General features: G+C 38.2%; 1 protein-coding gene across 1 annotated transcript in view; it reads right to left on the bottom strand.

Annotated features, from left to right (window-relative positions):
* Nucleotides 1-584: 584 nt before the first annotated feature.
* Nucleotides 585-20,373, bottom strand: part of CCDC57 (coiled-coil domain containing 57) — a 33,981-nt gene continuing 14,192 nt past the window's right edge. The window contains exons 4-10 of the mRNA XM_027889793.1: nucleotides 17,979-18,165; nucleotides 17,038-17,138; nucleotides 15,618-15,846; nucleotides 15,027-15,163; nucleotides 8,777-8,896; nucleotides 8,340-8,562; nucleotides 585-1,696 (exon numbers count right to left, since the gene is read on the bottom strand). Coding sequence (XP_027745594.1) covers nucleotides 1,473-1,696; nucleotides 8,340-8,562; nucleotides 8,777-8,896; nucleotides 15,027-15,163; nucleotides 15,618-15,846; nucleotides 17,038-17,138; nucleotides 17,979-18,165 — 1,221 coding nt within the window. The 3' untranslated portion in view covers nucleotides 585-1,472. The remainder of the gene's footprint in view (nucleotides 1,697-8,339; nucleotides 8,563-8,776; nucleotides 8,897-15,026; nucleotides 15,164-15,617; nucleotides 15,847-17,037; nucleotides 17,139-17,978; nucleotides 18,166-20,373) is intronic.

Here is a 20,373-nt window from a genome sequence, read left to right as displayed (position 1 = left end):
CTTATTCAGGGCCTGGTTCAAGGGAATGCATCATGTTGTTCTGGCTCATGAACAATGTTGAATCCAATGATAGTATTTTTGAGTAACAAAAAGACTTAGACACTCACAAGGTCTCTCAGGCCTTATATTGGCTTGGTAACATCTCATGAAATTTATTGCAGATTTAGCATCTGATTATAATATCACCGCACCTTTGCACTAAAGCAAAACACTTTCAACAGGTAGTAGAAAAAATTATTCATATTCTCAAACTAATTTCTACCACTGTCAGATGCCAAAGAGAGCACCTGTTTGCAAGGGTACCAGGAAAGCATTTCTAAAGAGAAAAGCGCTACAGAAAAAAAAAGACGCTCATGGGTAAGAGGCTCTCTTCATTCATTTATCCTGTTTAGATTTTATATGTTTAGCAGCAACTGAGAAGTATTATTCACTTCAGTGATACCACTCACAAACTCAAAGAATCTCTTACGTTGGAAGGCACCTCTTGAGATTACCTAGTCAAAGCCCTCAGATCCAGGCTCATCTGGAACAGGCTGTCCAGGACCACATGTAGTTGGGTTTTGATTATCTCCATAGACAGAGACTCCATAAAAAAAGTTTTTTATTGAATTCTTCACGTGTATTTCCTTTACGTAAAGTTCATCACTGTTATATCCCAAGATAGCTCAGCATTACCGGAAATGTTACAAAAATACACTCATCACTTGTTTCAATGTCTTGGTGTGTTCATTACTACAGAGAAATCCTTTCTTACATCCCAACTAATTCAAGTTTCCTTTTAGTTTCATGTTTTAAGACTTATAGGTAGCAATGCGTCTGGTATGATTCTGAGGGTATGAATCTAACTCATTAGCAGTGTTTTTCACTGCTTTAAAGTCTGTGCAATCTCACGTCAAGGAAAAATATAACTACTGGTGTGACAATAGAAATTTAATTTTATACTCTTTCATTATGTCTGAACAAGTGGGAGGAGCTACAGAAGATGAGAAAACAATACAGACTCGGGTGTAATCTTTTCAACCCCTTTTCTTTCAAGTAGAAAGGTAGCTGCATAGGATTAACGGTTGCATTGTTAATTATAAGAAAACAAGTAGGTTGAGGCATCCCACTGCTAAGCTTAAATCACGTCTACAGTTTCTCAACAAAAAATCTGCTAAAGACCTGGAAGCCCTGCCTGAAGGCACAAGGCTTTACCTATGTGTTAACTGGGCATTTCTAAATCCATGATGCAAGCAAAATTTAACACATATAATTAAAATAAATCGGTATTAACAGTGAAGAGTGTAATCTCATAATGTAAACACATTAACCCTTTATTTTAGGGTTCGCTGTGTGAAACAGGGTATTCGTTCTCTCTTTTGGCTGCGAAAAACTCAACATACAAAAATGAAGCAAATACTTAGATCTGATTTAGAGATTTCAAAGTAAATTAATAGCAACTGTGGATCTGGAACCTGCTGCCAACATAAAAATCAGTCTTTAATATTATAGTTGCGGATTTTTGCCATGTTAGAAGAGATTTTTGGTTTTAATGGATGAATACAAGATAAATTCCTGGATTTTAACTTCTGCTGAACTTCCAGTCTTCTTCCTCTCACTGCCAAATCTCCAGCTGGCACTTCAAGTTTATCCTTGGCTTTGACATTTTGCTGAGATTCTTCAGATTGCTTGGTTGAACGTATAACTTCCAATTCCACTGCTCAAAAAATGGACAGAAAAATACTTTGTAGTTGTGTTTGTATTTAATTATGAGACTGGATAGACGAAGAGAACTGATTTACTCTTTTCCCCTAAATACACTGCTGCCACAGTGCCATATTGTGACAATCTTATATTAACAGAATCATTTCTGTACACAGGAGGCCCAGAACTGCCCATTAAGGTTTGCTCTACTGATGGTGTAACACATTAGCATCTCCTGCTCAATCCTCGCTCCATCTGTAGCTGCTCACCTCCATTAGCATCAGACTGCTTAAGAGAGGAAGACAGCTGGGAGGCTGGTGGGACTGTTGAAGTTAAGCACTACCTATCTGTTCAGCTGTTTTTCAACATCACATTTTACAAGTTTACCCTTCTCTCCACTGTGAGAGAATATGTTTGGAAATGCATGATACAAAAGGCTCAGAGGCAATTCTGTTGGCTTGACAAAGCTGCAGTACTACCATTACCTTTTGGGGCTTTTTTTCAATCTTCTCTCACAGAGGAAGGCATTTACTGGGGAAATCTGTGATTTTGTAGACTAAAATATCTTGTCTGTAATAGAGAGAACTAACTAAAAAAATAATATGTTTGGATGGGAAGCAGTGGGACCGGTCCATCCTGGAGTCCATCCTGCAGCTTCTCATATAATTCTCTGAAAACCATTATCTCTAACTAACTGAACTTTAGTCTTTTCACAGGTTTCATTAGGTAAGCTAAGTGTAACTGGTCAATCAAAATATTCACTGTAAGCTATAGGTAATATTTACAGGTGTTTGGCTCCAGCCACTTAATCCTTATTTTTCAAGGCACTAAGACTTCACTTTTTCTATGAAGAGCCAAAGGAGACAGGAGTAGTCATAATAAACTTGGGATAACACACACTACAGCATTCTATACTAATTTAAATTATGAGCACCACAGGCTGCAGTCCCAGAGACTATTCAATCACAGAGCAAGAATAAAAGGCACACAAATAATTGACAAAGAAAAGTTATTAGTAGAAAAAGATAGATTTTCAAAGTCAATTGGACATGGTAGAAAGTTCAAACAAAATTAAGCATGGAAGGAAATAAAAAATGTTCCTGAATTCTGGAATGAATTGATCTATTGAAGGTTATAGTTCTATGCAAAGCATGACACTGTAGCTAGTGTCAAAACATGACATTTTTCAAAATAATTTTTATATTCAGGCTTAGCTTGAACCAGCTGTTCACTCGTGGGTGTCATCACTGCACTGAGTCAGCTTAGTGGCATTTGTTATCACAGGTGGCAAAGGCTCAGTGGACTCTTGCACTGTGGATGTGAAATCCTGTTGTCCAGCTTGCCACCTAGTGGCTTCCTACAGATATAGAAGGTATGGAAGAGCATGCTTGAACCCATGGAAGACCTTTGGGTGTATTTTCCTACCCGGCAAATGGACTTTATTCATTATAGTACCTCTACCACATCTGACAGATAATAATGCAGAATTTCACAACATCAACCGTTTAGAACAGTACAGGCAGCTGTGTCTGAAAGGTACTGCTTCAAGGATTATCTTCCTGAACAGGGACAGCAGCAGAATGATATTAGTTTGTGCTTGTGGTCTAAATAACAGCAATGAGCAGATCCATAAATAGCACACACTTAACACTGCCTACAGACAGTCTGGTTTTTTAAATACTCAGTTTTCAAGGGTCTTTTGTATTCAATAAAGGAGATGATTTTCAGAAGTTAATGTGGGAGGCCCTAATCCTGTAAATCCAAAGGCAAAGTAACCATGCACCAATGCATCACATGCATCCCTTCTTCTGATGACTTCTGTATGCTTGTCTCCTGTCATTCATCGAGAAACTACGGATGTAACTAGTAAAGGCTAATTTAGGTGTTTGGAACAACAACACAGGACACAAGCATTCTATAAGGCTATTTTAAAAAGTTTTGAACTGCCAAAAATGTGCGCTAACACAGAAATTTAAAACCAACCATTGCAAACTTGTACGGTTATTTCCAAAAATGGAAAAAGATGAAGAATCAATACCCAAGAGTGAGAAATACTATTTAAAGTGAAATATCCTACAAGAATACTGAATAAAGACCTTACTGTATTGCTGGTTCTGCTTGGGACTGTTCATATTTTGAGGAACCTTGAATAAGATCAGCATGAATTTGCAGTGTACAGTAAAATTTGAATGCAGTAGCTTGGTTTTCACACCAATGGAAAAACACATCTACTTTACAAGCCTGAAACTTACTTTCAGAAGTGACCTTGGCAACCAGAGCTAGCAAGATCATAGTTAAGCACCTAACCTGCTTTTGGAAATGGAACTAAATGTTTAGTGTATTGAAATGCGTAACATCTCTTCAATTTGATGTGCGTTAACTTCAGTCAGATTAATATTCACAGATTTTTGTTTTCTCAGGATGAAAGAGATATATGTAGACATGTTCTACGAGCAAACTGAAATTTCCCCAGATGGAAAATTTCATTTAACAAATTTGTCACTAGATATTTGCTTATGGCTAACAGTGTTTCTGAAGGAACACGAACTCAAACAAGTTCCTATTCAGGAGAAGAACATGTAAGTGAAGAAAATGTAACTAGGAGATTAGTTAATATTTGTGAAACACTTCAAAGATGAAGTTTTATGTAACGCAGAAAAGGGATCATGAGTCTTTCTCTGATTGGAGCCGGAATGAAGCCAGAGCCAGAGCACTCTTTCTGTTTGTTAATATTTCACCAGATTCTTTCTCTGGCCAGCTTTTTACCCCCATGGATTGCTCTTAGAACTGTCAGTGATGTCAACGCTGTTGAAATTCTGTCTAGTGTGGAAACACTTAAGTTAACTTTTCATCCATAAAGTGTACCATTTCAGACCACAGAGCTTTGCAAGTAACAATGAGAATTATAGTAGCAGAAACTCCCCTAAGCTCAAGTAGTAAACCAGAAAAGTTACTTTGCTCAAAGCAACTCATTCCTATTCTTTGTTAGGCTACAATGTAAACACCAATTAGTAAACCCGGACACGGACTGAGTACCTGTGGAGGTGCGGTTTCTCAAAATGTGGAGTGGGACATGAAAACAAAAAGTTTCATTGACCCCAAACATGTATAAATCCAGTGACTAATGAGAACACAGCTTGCCTTATGCCCTTATTCCCTCTGCGCTGACCCCAGCCTCTGCTGACCCCAGGAGATACAGCTGATACTGATCTGTTCACATGGTACCACACAGGGACCTTAACAATACTGGCTTTATGCTAAATGCAGTCTTAGAGTTGAACTTTAATAGTGATGTTTGCCTTTTTTTTTCCCAAAAAACTAGTGTCTCCAACAGCCAGTAATAACTTTATTAAGCTAAATTACTCAAAGAAAATAAATTTCAGTTTTCTAAATGTTTTACAAACATGTAGAACATCCTCCTGCCTACCAGTTACTCTGAAATCTAAAAAGGCCCGATAGCCCACTGGTGAATGGAGAAAACTTGCAGCAGACATATATCACCTGATCACCTGGCTCTACATGTGTGCCATGATTTTCAGAGGAAAGCAGACAACTATTCTGATAAGCAACTTTCCTTTGAGGGTGGCTTGTCATCAGCATTCAAGGCACACATGATGTGGATCACCAACCAAAATCTTTCACTTGCTCTCAGCCTCTGGTATAGAGCATTTAAAAAGGAAAGAAATACAGAAGTGTATTTCTTACTAGTACAGCCTATGTATCTTATGTAGCCTTTTAATATCATCATGGCTTGCACCTGTCTCCCTCTGTAGCAGGTTTTTTCTTTTAATAATATGGAGCAAGAAAATATCTTCAGCAGGAATCTATGTTCCTTCTAAACACCTGCTCTCTAGTTATCTACAGAATTAACATACAAGCTATTAAATCCATCTCATTTCTCCAGTACAAACTGAAAATTAGCAAGCAGAGTAAAGAGACAGAAAATTAAAATATAGCCTTTTTGACTTGCTTGGAAGTTTACACAAGTTCTGAATTTGATGGTGAAATGAATAAAGTCTATAACAGTCTACTTTAGTAATTCAGTATTAAGATGTAGTCTAACACTTCAAAACACATCGAGCACTGAGTCATTGCATTGTGTCATATGCTGGAAACAGAGCAAATCAAAGGGCTTACTTGACATGCCAACCGTTTTGAGTGCCAATAGGCTGTTCTGTACATGAAAAAAATGAATCAAACTGTTTAACAGGTTCAGAAAAATAATTTTCATGCTATCTTTCTCTGTTTCACCACAAATGTCCCTAAAACATAGCTACTGGTATAATCAATTTGGACAGAGTGAACTCGGAATAAAAAAGTTTGAATAAGCAAACTAACTTGCTTGCTCTGTAGCAAATCATTCTTGTTACTGAGCTTCCAAGCCTCTGTGCATGTCACTTGCACCTGAAAGCCCAGTTCCGAGTCACTTTATCTTAATGACAGTTTTATCTAACCATGTGTTTGATGAATGTACTAAATTCAAGTGGAATTAAAAAGGAAAGACTGAAATAATTTTTCATAGCTCATGCATGAAAAATAATGCAAGCCTCTGCTAAAAATCAGAACTTGAAAATTTAGTATACTTTGCTTCTAAGGGGATGTTCTTCCAAAAAGGAAAAATTTTGCTTTCACAATCTTTCTGAAATGCAGAATTCACTCTAGTAGAATTAAGGACACCTTTTGGTTGGTTTCCTGGAAGAGAAAGCTAGGCAGCAAAAAAGAGCATTTAAAAATCTTATTCTTGCAATGCAGTATTTCAGGGCCTTCATGTTTGAGTTAGAAGTTCCACTCTGGTGTTCTTCATATAAATCTGGATGCAGAGATAAAATTAAAGTTGTTCTCAGGAAAATATCAGCCTTTACTAATGTTTCACATTGGCAGTACCATCTTTCCCTTTTGTTATTCTCTAGATCTCCAAAAATCTACATTAAGTTTTGCAACAGTGGCTGGAAATTTCTAGACATTAAGAAACTGATGTCCTTGTAAGGTTGCCAGAGCTGTTGCATCACACATACAACAGCACGAAACTGCATGGCACTATCAGTAATGTTTCAAAGACATCCTTTTGCTTATCCTGTCAATATAGGCCTGACCTGAAATAACTCTTCCTATTTCAGTCCTAGCCTCACAAAAAAAGCACGTGAAAGCACCATGTCCATTCCAGTCCTACAGGTCTATCAATGCACATTACTTTGTCCCTGCAGTGCACTGCTGTTGTGAGTAAATACACTTATAATCCACTCCTCATTTTGAAAGCCCTTTAAAATATTATTTTTTTCTTGTGAGCTGCTAAAGATGGTTCATTGCATCTACTGATTTAAAAGTAGATTTAACGTAGGCTGGAAAGGACTTCTGAGTGAAATGTCACAGTACTTATCACTCCCCACTCAGAATATATCTTGACACAATTTGTGTCCATTGCCTCTTTTCTTTTCACTGTGTACCTCTAAGGCTCTTCTTCTGTCTTCTCCAAAATCCCTCTCTGAGTAGTAAAAAAAGCAGCAATCACATTACTCACTGACTCTTTTCCATGCTGAAAAACACAGCTCTCTCAACCTCTTCTCATGCACTATGTTCCTGTGCCCCAGCAATTTAGTGACTCTGCACTGGACTCCAGTTTGTCAATCCTTTGTACCAGAGGATCCAAAGCTGGATGCTGTCTCCAGATGTGGCCTCACAAGTAGCAAATAGAAGCGAACAAATCCCTTAACTCAGTGGTTGCATTCTTGTTCCTGCAGTCTTATATGTGGTTACTGGCACATGAGTATCTATGTAATGGTAACAGGTCATTGCCAATATAAAGCTCGTTTGAAAAGGCTAAATGGCTGTCATATTATTCCACAGATGCTGTCAGATCTCAGGAATAATGATGATCACCTTGGAACATTCTGGTGAAATGTTTGTCTGTTAAGAAGCTACACTTTATTGCACACATCTTACAAATGGTGCTCTTGCCAAATATTCCAAAAACATGGTGCTTTCTGTAGAAGTATAACACTGATTAATGTTCAGTCTATGACCTAGGTTTTACCTTCACCTCTCATCCTAACCCTGACACTGTCTCACATGTAAGGTCTGAATGCTGTCTCAAATATAAGAATGTGTGTCTGCTTTTATTTTTTTCTCTTCCAACTTTTTGCACTGGACTATAAAACTCTAATGAATATCAATACCTAGTTCACTGTGTGCCCACAGCATATACCATATTATGCCCGTGATGTCACTTTTGGCTTTTGGTCTTAGCACATTAAGCAGTATTGTAGCAATTAACCTGCTACAAAAATAACAATTAAGCAAGGATTTAATTACCTGGCAACACATAAAGTGTGCAGTTCTCAAACACTTTCCTATCTGCCCCAGCTAAGTTTTAGACTATGTAAAAACAGAATTTGCATTCTCCAGGAGTACTTAATAAAAATGGAGAAGTATTTGGAACAATGGCATTAAAACCAAAGAGCTGTATAGACATTCCTCTTAAGTCTTACTTCTGCTGGCAAAGTGGAATTCCCTTCAAGTAACTCATTCGGATTCTGATGATAGGACTGTAACAACAGCAGCAATGTAAAATGGAAGTGGAAGGGGACAGAATTCCACTACCATACTTCTACTCTTCAAGAAGAGTCAAATACTGTGACTACTTTACAAAGTGGGCTTACCTTGGTTGCTGTTCTTTTGAGGACTGAGAATAGAAAGGCTTGATCCAATTTCTAATGTTTGCCAAACACCTTGGCAGAAATTAAGTGCTCTAGATGAAGAAGGCTGGACCTGCTGGACTTGACTAGTACTCTGCCTGAGCAGCTCACTTTGAACAATCTTTGAGGATGCATTTGCCTTTTGTTGCTCTGGCCCGTGATTTTCAATAGAGAAATCTAGCTGAACCTGTTTTTTGAAAGGTTGTACAAGATTAATTACAATATCATGACAGTGATTGAGAAACTTTAGTTTATTTAGTGTTAACAAATGCTATTTTGTACAGGAAAAATTCAAAATTTAAAAAATACACTGATTTTTAAGTCTTCCAGGAGATGTTGAGCAATTTCAATTGAAAAATCCAACTTAAGGTGATTACACTGATGATAAAACTGCACTGTACCTCAGCAGATGGCAATTCCGTTTCTTCCCCACAGCTGCTTGGAGCTTCTTCCTTTAAGCCAGGGCAGGCAACTAGAGAAGAGAACCTCGAGGGATGCTGTTGCCTTGCATGTTGCAGCTTCTAATATGAAATATTAAATTTATACAAATAACTCATGGTCTCTAAAAATAATACCTTTAAAGCTCAGTTTGCTGTTACACTGCTAGATTTAAAATAATCAGTTACAAATAATATTGAACAAAATTATGTTCCCTTCAGGTCAACAGGGCCAAACTACCCTCCTAATAAACCTTGTATTAAATCTGTTCAAAATCTGTATTTCCTGGTGCTTTTACTATCACTCTGCTTGTTACTCAGGTTCATATTGTCACTTTTGTCTTTTCCCATGATTAAATTACAGAAGAAAAAGTCCAAAAGAATACAAAAAACCCCAATTAAAATAAGGTAGCTATGGAAAAGTAATTTGTCAGCAACCAAAAAAACCTAATTTACATCACAAGGTTTCACCAACTTTCAACATGTAGCACTTAAAATGAGGTCTGATGAAAAGCAAACTGCTTCAGCCCTGTCAAAGGAGATGAAAATAAACATCAAAGTCTTTTGCTACATATTTAAGGCTAAAGAAACAAAATGTGAGCCCATCATATAAAATAACTGACAGTGAAATTCCTGTAGCTATGACAGTGATAAATTCTCTCAGTTTTTGGTAAGGATGATGATTTTGAACACAGGAGCAAATGTAGCCTGGCTAGTAAGAGTGATCAGATAGAATAAAAATACCCAAACTAGAATAACAGTAGTTTTTGAAGGTCAGCCTGGAGCTCAGCTTCAGTGCAGGAGCTGAAGCCTCAGTAGGTATGTTCTGGGTAAAGAGCAGCCCAGAATTAGAGTACTGAATAGCTTGGATATAAGAAGGGCTATACTTTCTAGTCTGAACAAATGATGTTTTCAAAGGTTCCAGAGGTGGAAAGATCCTCAGTGACAGCCACTCCAAGCAAGCCAGCAGCTGAAGAGACTGAACAACTACTCCCAGAGTTTAGCACACCAGCTGGAAACTGAAAGTCAAATGCTACCTCTCCAAGTGCCATGGACATACTGTACTTTTAATATCTATTTATTCTTACAAAAGCAAGAATGATCTTTAATGATTTTTAACAGAACACGTGAGACACAAGATGTGTAGAAAAATACAAACACAGTATCTAACTCATTAAAAATAAAACCACAGAAGACTGGGATAGATGGGTGACGAGAATTCATTGGTCTTAATTTAAGAGTCAGTTAAATTCTAAGATGAGCTGTGAACGAAAGAAAAATTAAAGATTTGAATTAAAAAAAAAAGTTGTAAAAAACGTGGGTTTGAATTATGGGAATTTTGCACAGATCTGGAAATCATCTTTAGCTATGTTTAGTGTAAGCATTTAGCTAGTCTTTTTCAGACTCAATCCCAGCAGTGCACAGATGGAAAAAACAGGTTACAAGAGGTCTACTCAAATGCTTTGCTGTACACTAATTTCCCGCGTAAAAATTATTTCCAGTGTTAGTAGTTTAAGAAGATCACTATTTCTGAAACGGTGAACTGAAAGTTCAAGTGAACAAAGTATGCCAAGCTTGTCACTTCAAGGTAATAAGATGTTCACAAGCATCCTAAACAAATGATCCATCCACAAGCATGCTGAGGCATTCCACAGTAAGTTCTCCTGTTGGCAGACCACATTCCAGGCATTCTGCACACTGTAACAGCTGCCTCACCTATTCCCTTCTGAAACGTCACAGAGATCAGAATCCTATGCTCAGGACAAATCTGGAGGACCAGATTAGAACTTTCCACCTTTGAGTTTTACAAGAAATTAAAGATTTCCTGCTCCAGAAGTAGCTCATACCACTGTCCCATAAGATGTCATTGATATGTCAGCGAGGCTATTTATTTGATGCTCAGTTCTTTTCTCTGAGGACCCTCCTTGCGCTACAACAAGATGCTAATACTTGTGGCAATGCTGTTGTGACAGCTCTTGATCAGGCCCTCGGACTGTCAATGAAGAGTTGAAAAACAGTGCTGCATTACCAGATGTGTTCTCACAGAGCTCAAGTAATTTGAATCTTCCCAGCTCGAAATCCAGATGGTTTTCACTATGTTATGTCCTAAATTGTATTTTTCATGCCCTCACTAATACTTTTGACTTCAAAAAAACTTGATTAGATAAATTTGCTAAAATACACCAGATTCTCCAGCACACATTGCACTTACCTGGCTGATCTCTTTCAGTTCCCAGTTTCTGTTGTCTTAGACTATCTGCTATATCTGAGGGAGAACAAGTCTCCATTAGCTCTGGAAAGGTACAGCAGATGGCATTCTCAGTTTACCACTGTCAGATCAATGGTCTACAGTGTTTGTTCACACTGCAACCTTTAAAACTTCTTCATTGACTAATGGGCAGTAAAGAAGAACAGGGACCTATTTTCACTCAAGCAACTTGTCAAATTTGGTTCTAATCAACTATTAACAGCATAGCCCTTTGAACTTCAGGCAACCTTCCTCTACCGGACAAGAGAGCCCCTCTTGTTGGATACCTTCTGCTAGGAGGAAGCTAAGAGAAATGCAAATACCTGGGATAAGATGTCCAAATGCAGAGTTCTTCCCTGCCAGGTTCCCTTAGAACATATTCCAAAATGTTGCCATAGATTCAATCGGACAAATTCACCTTTGCCAAGAAACATACATACTTGTTTTTTTCCCCAAATAATATGCCTTTTCTGGCTGAAATACTGCTGCATACTTTAGATGCTTGGAGATCCTTTTCCTTTCATACTCAAATGTTTGAGCCCTTCAAATAAGTACTACCTGGTTTTACTACTATTCTTTATCCAAGGTAGGAGCAATCCTGTGCAGAAGCTGCCTGTCTGCCTAAAGACCTCATAGCAGAACACAGAACTTGACCCTGTCAGTACTTGTTCTCAGATTTAATTGCTGGATGATCTTTGCATTTCAAACTTTTACCATATTTTCTTAGATCTACTAACCCAGATGTTTTTGTAATTAGTCCAGATAATATCTCTCATGGGTACAATCTGCAGTGCTGTTTTACTTCACAGGAAAAATATTATTTTGTTTAGCTGTTTTCAGCATAACTAAATCGCCAAAAAGACTGGATCAGCTGAGTCACTTAACCTTCATTTACGTAATTTGTAATACTTATTCCAAGCAACTACATAGGTTAATATGCTTTGTTTTTTTTCTTTTTTTTTCTTTAGCACCACTCTTAACTGTAAGAAAATATAATATTAATTAGAATTTACTTCCAGTGGCTCTTTCTCAAGAAACTCACCTTTGTCATTCAAACTGTCTGACCAGATGGTTCGTATACTTTGTATTATACCTAGGCCAACCAGGTAACATTGGAAGAATTAGTGATGATTTCAGGCTAAAACCCCGGCAGGATGGCATGCTCACCATGAATGTGTAGTTATTCCATCTTATCTTTTTAGAATGTGTCTGGTGCAAAAATGTTTAAGACATTTTTAGAATGTATTCAGATGGTAAAATTTTCAAGAAAGTTACTTAAATTTGTGATTTCTTAGTGTAACCTGACAACATGATAGTAATATCTCCTGTGTAGTTTCATATTATCTAGAGATAATACTAGAGATCTTAATATGTAAAAAGATAAACATTTAATTTCAATTTCCTACATATTCATGGATGAACTTTAATAATCCACAAAAAGGTTCTCAAATCTTTTCTTGATTTCAGTTAAGACAAGTAAGAATACATAAAGGGAGAATTAAAAATAAACAGGATCCTCCAGAGGACATTAGCCTAAATTCAGCTGATTTTTAACCCAAAAGGCAGAGGAGATAGCAGCTTCAATCTAATATGCTGGAGGCTGACTGTTTAAAAAGCAGCTCAGCAAAAAAGAAACAAGAAACCTGGTGGACTAGAAGCTGAACATGAGGCAGCAGTGCATTCATGAAGCCTTTGGCAAACAGCATCCTGACTGCACCAAGAAAAGCACTGCCAGCAGGTCACAGGAGGTGATTATTTCCCTCTACCAAGCACTGGTGCAACCACATTTAGAGTGCTGTGTCCACTTTTGGGCTCCCTGGGACAAGAAAGACCTAGACATACCACAACAACCACAAACAGCAAACAGCTGCACAGATGACAAGCAAATTGGAATATTTTACATCAGAGAGAGGCCGGGGCAGCTGGCCTTGCTGGTCACCAGAAGAGATAGGTCAGGAGTGATCTTTTCAACATGTATAAGCATCTGATGAGGATGGTGGAAGGATATAAAGATGACTGACCTAGACTCCTCCCAGTGTTATACAGTGGAAGAGCGAGGCAATGGGCAGAAAGAAGTACAGGACACTCTGCTGAAGTGTAAGGAAGGCAAAAAACCTCAACCAAATGCCAGTGTTCTTTATTGGGAGGGTGACCAAACACTGGAACAACTTGCCCAGAGCTGTTCCCAAAGGAAGTATTTCCCCAACTGAACTTGGTTAATAATTCTACTGGAGTATTATACCTTGGAGCAACAACCTCACCCTTTCTGAAAGAACATTGTTTACTGCCCTCGAAATTACAACGACAATCAGCTGCTCTGACTCAATCCTCACAGGAACAAATCCGCTGATCAATTAAGTAAAGTACATAGTGAAATCCTGACTATCCAAGTTACTGGGAGGTTTGCCACTAACTACTAGGAGAGCCAGGATTTATCCATTTGTCTCTCTGATGAAAGCTTCAATTTAACCATTAAAAGTTGTATATCAGTTACAAAAGAAAAGAGACAGGTTATCTATATATCCTGCTTTCATATACGGGAAAGGTGCAATTACAATAATTTGGACATGGGTGCTTTAGAATCCTGCCATTGTGAATGTTTGAAAATATTCTCACTGATTAATAATTTTAACATTTATCTTAGGACATACTGCAAATATGTCAAATGGCCTTTCCTCACTTACTTACTTATAACTAAGCTTTATAAAACTCATAATTTAGGATTGCATTTATTGCTGCAAGTGTTTCTAAAATACCTTGGTTGAAGATCATGTTTAAAAATACTACTTTTGAAGTCCCAAACTCTTTAAGCACCTGGGGAAACCCCATCTGGCTGGCAGCCAGTCACTAGTGGTTTTCCCCTGGGCTCAATTTTAAGGCTAGTTCTCTTCACTCTTTCTATCAATGACTTGGACATACAACTTGAGTCCACACTAAGTAAGTTTGCTGATGATACTAAACTAGGAGGACTCGTTTATTTCCTTGAGGGTAGAGAGACCTTACAGAGAGATCTTGATAGACTGGAACACTTTGCAATCACCAACTGCATGAAAATTAATAAGAGCAAAAATTATGGATTCTGTACCCAGGACAGTGTAATGTTGGAGGTCTGTATCCACTGGGGGACAAGAGGCTGAAGTGCAGCTGCAGCCCTGAAGAAAGTTATCTGGGGAGTTTGGTTGCTGGCAAGCTCAACGTGAGTCAACAGTGTGTCCTGGTGGCCAAAAATGCCAACTGTGCCCTCAGTGCGTTAAGCACAGCACAGCTAAACGACAAAAAAAGTGACTGTCCCACTATGCTCAGCATTGGTGTGGCCTCACCTTAAGTCTTGTGTGCAGTTTTGGGCTCCACAATATGACAAGGATATAGAAATACTAGAATGTGCCCAAAGAAGAGCAACAAAGATGGTGAAAGGACCAGAGGGCTAGATTTATGAGGACTGGCTGAGGATACTTGGCTTGTTCAGCTTAAAAAAGATGAGACTGAGGAATGACATCCTTGCTGTCTATAACTCATGATAGGGAGCAGTGTAGGAGGTGCTGATCTCTTCATTTTGGTGTCCAGTGATGGGATGCAGGGGAATGGCTTAAAGTTGCATCAGAGGGAAATTCAGACTGAATATTAGAAAGAAGTTCTTCCCTGAGAGGGTGGTCAAGCAGTGGAACAACCTCCCCAGAGAGTAGTCATGGCCCCAAGCCTGTCTGTGTTCAAGAAAAATTTTGGACAATGCCCTTAGATACACGGTTTAACTTCTAGGTTGTCCTGTCTGGCATCAGGATTCAAAGATCCTCATGGGTCCCTTCCAGTTCTGGGTATTCTATGATTTTGTGAAATCTTCCAAAGATAGATTTGAGCTAAAGTCAGAAAGAGTCCTTTAAATGTGGAATTTTAAGGAAAGTTACATTGATGAAATTCGAACTGGCTTAATGGATCATTATCACTAAATTTCAGACAGCGTATAATTACCTGTGTTGTGAGTCTGTGCTGTAGATGTTTTAGAGCTGATAGCTGACACTCTGTTCTTTTGACAAGTTCTCTTGGAAGCAGACTACCAGAGGCAATACAAACTGTGGAGCGTTTAGAGCCAACAGGATGCCAAAGTCCTATAAAGGAGAGAAAATACCAAGGAACGCATTCTTGGTTGCTATTTTGTCATCAGTTATTACATTCCCAGCAAGTGTTTACAGCAGATAGGGATGAACCACAGAACACAGGCCTTCTCATTGCAGATGGTTTCAATGCTATGCAGAGATGGGCCTCATGGTTTTTTCCTTTGCTTCATTGCCAGAGAAACTGTACGTGGAACATAAATATCTACGATGTTAATCAACAAAAGTTACTACATACAGACTCTCACTGTTCTATATTAGCATCGCCTATCACAGGATAATCTTACTTGCAACAATTAGTACCATCATCTCACACAAACTATGCAGATCAAGGACCAGTCAGGTCCAGCACTTTTCTTTCATATTAAAGCCTAGCTCTCCCCAGCTCAAAGGATTCCCAGATTTTATTCTAAATATATGTTAGCACTCTTCTGTAGAATAAATTTACCTTCTTTTAACATCATTCCAAGTTCTGCCCTGAGTCTGTTTCCCATTTCAATCAACTGCCGCCTCTCTTGGTTTAGGACTGAGATTTTTCTTGCTGCTTCCTTCAGTTTATTTTGCATTCCCTGCAGAGTATGTCTGACACCATATTGAAGCTCAACACCAGGACCTACATCAGGCAACTCTTGTCCAAGATCTACTATCTCTTCTTCAAGAACTGTGGGTTCTGGTCCCTGAATAAAACAGATAGTGCTTGTAATGAATATTTTGAAAGTGTGGTCTGCAGGTTGAGAGGTTTGTACAAACATGCATTAGAATCCAGTTGAAGAAAAAGTGTAAAGTTAAGTCTACCACCCATTTATTAGGGTCAATTTCCAAGATTTTGTTTGCAATATATGGCAAATGAAACTGTGGAGCAAAACACTATAACAGACTGAGACATCCCCACAAATACTGTTAATTGTGAGTATAAAATAATACACACAGGATAAACACCACATAACTGTAAACAAAAGAGCAGTTAATTTTAAGATAAAATGTGGGAAAAAAACATTTTATAGCAAATAGCAATCTAGCACAAACCCTTCTTTGTTTAATCATTGTGTACATACACACATAAGGGGTAGATCTGACTTAAAACACTTTTATTTCAGTTTTCTTGAACTTACATGGTTACTGGTGAGTCTTAACAATAAGATTAAAGCATGAAACAGATATTGTTAGATTTTATGACAATTAGAAACCCATTATTTTTGAATTGTATTTTAAACTATCTTACTTCAGACTGTTTACTGCATGAATTTGCTGGGAGACAGGAAGAGAGAACATACAGTGACTTACTCCTTACATAGTATTAGGCATTTGTCCCAGTTCTCAATTCCATTATTATTTTTTTTCAAGAGATGCCATTGTCATACATTAATGCTGATATTTTTGCTGCTCTTTAAATAACACAGTGGGAATGACATTTGTAAACCCTTGAACTGAGCAAAACATACTCCCAGAGCCAGTGGGTTTTTCCTTCATGGGTAGTGAGTGCTCCAAGACAGCAGTGAGGCTTGGTACTTTCTCCTGTTCATACTGAGTCACATTTAGATTTACAAGAATGGATTTACAGTGGAAAACTTTAGGAGGTGATACACAGTAGCTTAAGCATTTGAAAGTGGGGGGGAAAAAAAATCAAGACGAGCTTGAAAGATCAGGAGTGACTTGTGCCAGGGAGTGACTCGTCAAAATTTATTGCCTAGTAAGAATGAGCAAAAGTTTGGTTGAAAAAAATCTTTGCTGGCTCTCATCTAACTGGCCATATAAGCATATATTACTTCAGTTTATAGTATGCATTCAAAAAAAAAATAATGTGCTTTGCATTTAACTACACACACACACGCATAGAGATATTTCAGGTAGTTTAAAGCTCTTCATACCTTTTCTGTGTCTGGGTTTACTATACAGTCGAGCTTAGCTGAGCTGACTTTGATGTTGCTCAAAGTGGTTGCAGCTGAAATTTTGTTTGTGCTCACTGAACCTAAAAGAGGAGTATAAAAGCAACAGCTGCTTTAGAACATTGTCTCATGAATATACATGTTTAGAATCACAGCATCATTTATGTTGGAAAAGACCTTTAAGATCATTAAGTCAAACCATTAATAGAACACTGCTAAGTTGACTGCTAAAGCATGTTCTCAAGTGCCACATCTACATGTCTTTGAAGTACCTCTAGGGATGGTGACTCAACCATTTTCCTCAGCAGCTAGCACCAATGCTTGAATAACCCTTTCTGAAAAGAAACTTTTTCCTAATATCCAATCTAAACCTGCACTAGCATAACTTGAGGTCATTTCTCTTGTCCTGTTGCCTATTACTTGGGAGAAGAGACAGATCCCACCCCACAACAACCTTCTTTCAGGTAGCTGTAGAGTGGTAAGGTTCCCCCGAGCCTCCTTTTGTACACCACTTCAGTAGATATACTGTAAACCCCATGGGAGAGAGGTTTGGACTAGGAGATCTTTAAAGGTCCCTTCCAACACAAACCATTCTGTTGCTTCACTAGCAGGAACTCTGTCATAACCTGTAATACACATGTATTTGCTTTACTCCTGTAATATATATATATACATTTGCTTTTCTAGTGGTAATTTCGTAGTGACTTATAGTGTGTGTGTGCGCGTTTGTTTTTACTAATAATAGTTTTGTAGTAATTTGTAATAAAGAATCTCAGACCATTGTGTGCTTATGTATTGTGCAATCTTGAGAACCCCACAGCAACGAGTTTTACACACCCAAGGGCTGGATAGCCCTCATAGGTTGTGACTATGACTGCTACACTTCCTTACAGAATTTAAAGGTCTTTGGCAAGAGTTGTTACCTTGCTCTACAGGTTGTCTGTTTTCTGTCAGAGGAAGAGAGGACAACATCTGCTCATCAAGACTCTCCATTTCTTTCCTCATTTGTGCAATAGCAGCACAAAGGTTGGCATTCTGCTTTTGCAGCTTTTTTATTTCCAAGGTAGGAATATCTTTGCACAGAGAAGTTTTATCATCATACTGAAATACCTGGAAAATAAAAGTACAACACAATAAAAACCCTTCATTGATAAGCAACCCATATTGTCTTTACACAGCACACACACAGATCCTAAAACTTACAACCCATGAACAGGTTCTCCCAACCATGGGAGAAAAGAACCATAGGAGGAAAAGAAATAGATCTGGTTATTGAGGATTTTCCAGGGAAAAAGGTGCTATGCTGAGAACGTCATAGGAGGCGGCATAACAGGGGAGGACCATGGTCACAGAGGTGGCTCTGTCTTGTCACTGTTGTTCTGTAACGGTGCTATCTCTGTCTCTTCCATGCACCCATCTCCTTAAAGAACTTACTGGCTCACCAGCAGTCCCCTTTCTGACTTGTCAAATTCTTCAAAGTGTCATTGGAGATTATCTGTTCACAGTAACATAAAGAGGCTGGATGTTCTTTGCTAAAGAGAAAAAGGGGAAGGAGTGTATGGACTATAGCCAGATAACTTGGACAGTGGACAGTATCTAGAAAACCTCCAAGCATTTCAATTTAAAGTAAGTAGCATTGTTCTTCCATTGCATGTTAGTTAGATAAGCTAACAACAAGCATTGTAAAAGGAACATTTGTCAGACAACGACTGAAGCTCTACCTTCATAAAGGCCTTGAAGCCTGTCTTCTCTTAATAATACTTGGAAGTCTGAATGGATAAGCAATATAGACTTCCAGAACTGAAGAGGCTGACAAACCCCAGATTGCCAAGGTTGCCTTTTACTATAGAAGACCTTATTTATATAAGTAAAATATGAGCAGCTTGCTTACAGAGTAATACATCACAGAATCACTCTACTTCAAAAATTTTTGATGGAGAATTGCTCCCTTTTCTTCATGGGCTGTACATAGTCTTAAAGATTATCTTGGAGAGTTTAGTTTGGAAATCTAGCCCTATGTGCATAAAGCAATGGCTTAATCAGGGCAAAAATGTGAGATGCTCTGGATCACAAGCCAGAAGAAGTGCTTTAGTCTGTTCTACCAAAGGTTGCTAGCTCCAAACAAAAGTCAGCTACATATGTTTAGGAAAAAGGACAAATACCAAAATGCTTCCTTCCTCTTACATGCCTCCTCAATTTCCAAATTTGCAGTTTTTGGTGATGGAAAAGAAAGGAAAACAAAAATAACTCAAAAACTAAAACACACAGATATTGATTGGAAAACAAATCTTCTGTTCACTTGAAATTCCAGCACAATCTTCAGGGAAAAAAATCTAGTAGGATCACTAGGATATAAGGACCATGATATTAAGGTCTTGACAGTATTTACTTTTGCTGTTTCTTCATTCAAAGTGTGTCTGCAAACATTTTTAAAGAAGTTACATTAGACGAGCGCTGGTGTATTTTAACTGTGGTTTTCTCATAACAGAGAATGCATAATTTAGTTTCCACTCCTGTAAAATCCTCTCTCATCATCCATCTAAGAAATGTAGATACTATTTGGTACAGGAGTATTGGAAAGCTGTGCAACAGCAGAATATACATTCCTCCAGTCACTAAAGAAATCCTAATTCATAGACCACCCAGATCAAATGTATTTGAAAACAAAAAGACTGTGAAATGTGTTTGGAGCATTTGTATTAAATGTTGCTAATTTTAAATGTTTCTTTGAATTCAACCCTAACCTTAAATCATTGCAAAGCAGCAATTCTGCCTCTTCAGAGAGCATGGCAATTGATGAGGCACTGTATGTAAAACACGTGTGAGCAAATTACTTCAGTCTCAACATTTATGCCTTGTACAGCCTCAAACACTACTCCCTTTCCATCTTCTCCATTATTCCCTCCTTCCTTCAGTCCCCTTATTTCCCCAGTCATAAGGCTGTGACCTGAAATGCTAATAGCCTTCAAATTAAATTTCCCTATCATAAAGGCAATGGCTGCCCTACAGTTTCTTTCTCTTGGGGCTCTTTCTGCCCTAACAGTACATGGTATGTAGAAAATGAGGATAGTCTATTCTCCTTTTACAATCTCTCCAAGGTTGTTAAGGTGAGGAGGGGAAAGGCACCAGGAGGTACCAATACATTGCCCAGACGTGTTCTGAATTTTGGGGTCCTGGACTTTATCTCAACTTGCAACAAAAACATGAACCATCACAGTTTCAACCAGAAATACAACTGTTCCAGATTTTTCTAAGTGGAAAAGGGTCCAGGGAGAACACCACATAATTATCCAGAATTACTGTAAGTAATCTTTCCTT

This window comes from Empidonax traillii, unplaced genomic scaffold, assembly GCF_003031625.1.
Source record: "Empidonax traillii isolate 1590-97213 ecotype Southwest subspecies unplaced genomic scaffold, ASM303162v1 scaffold272:size679582, whole genome shotgun sequence".
NCBI lineage: Eukaryota > Metazoa > Chordata > Aves > Passeriformes > Tyrannidae > Empidonax > Empidonax traillii.
This window is presented reverse-complemented; position numbering and strand designations above follow the sequence as displayed.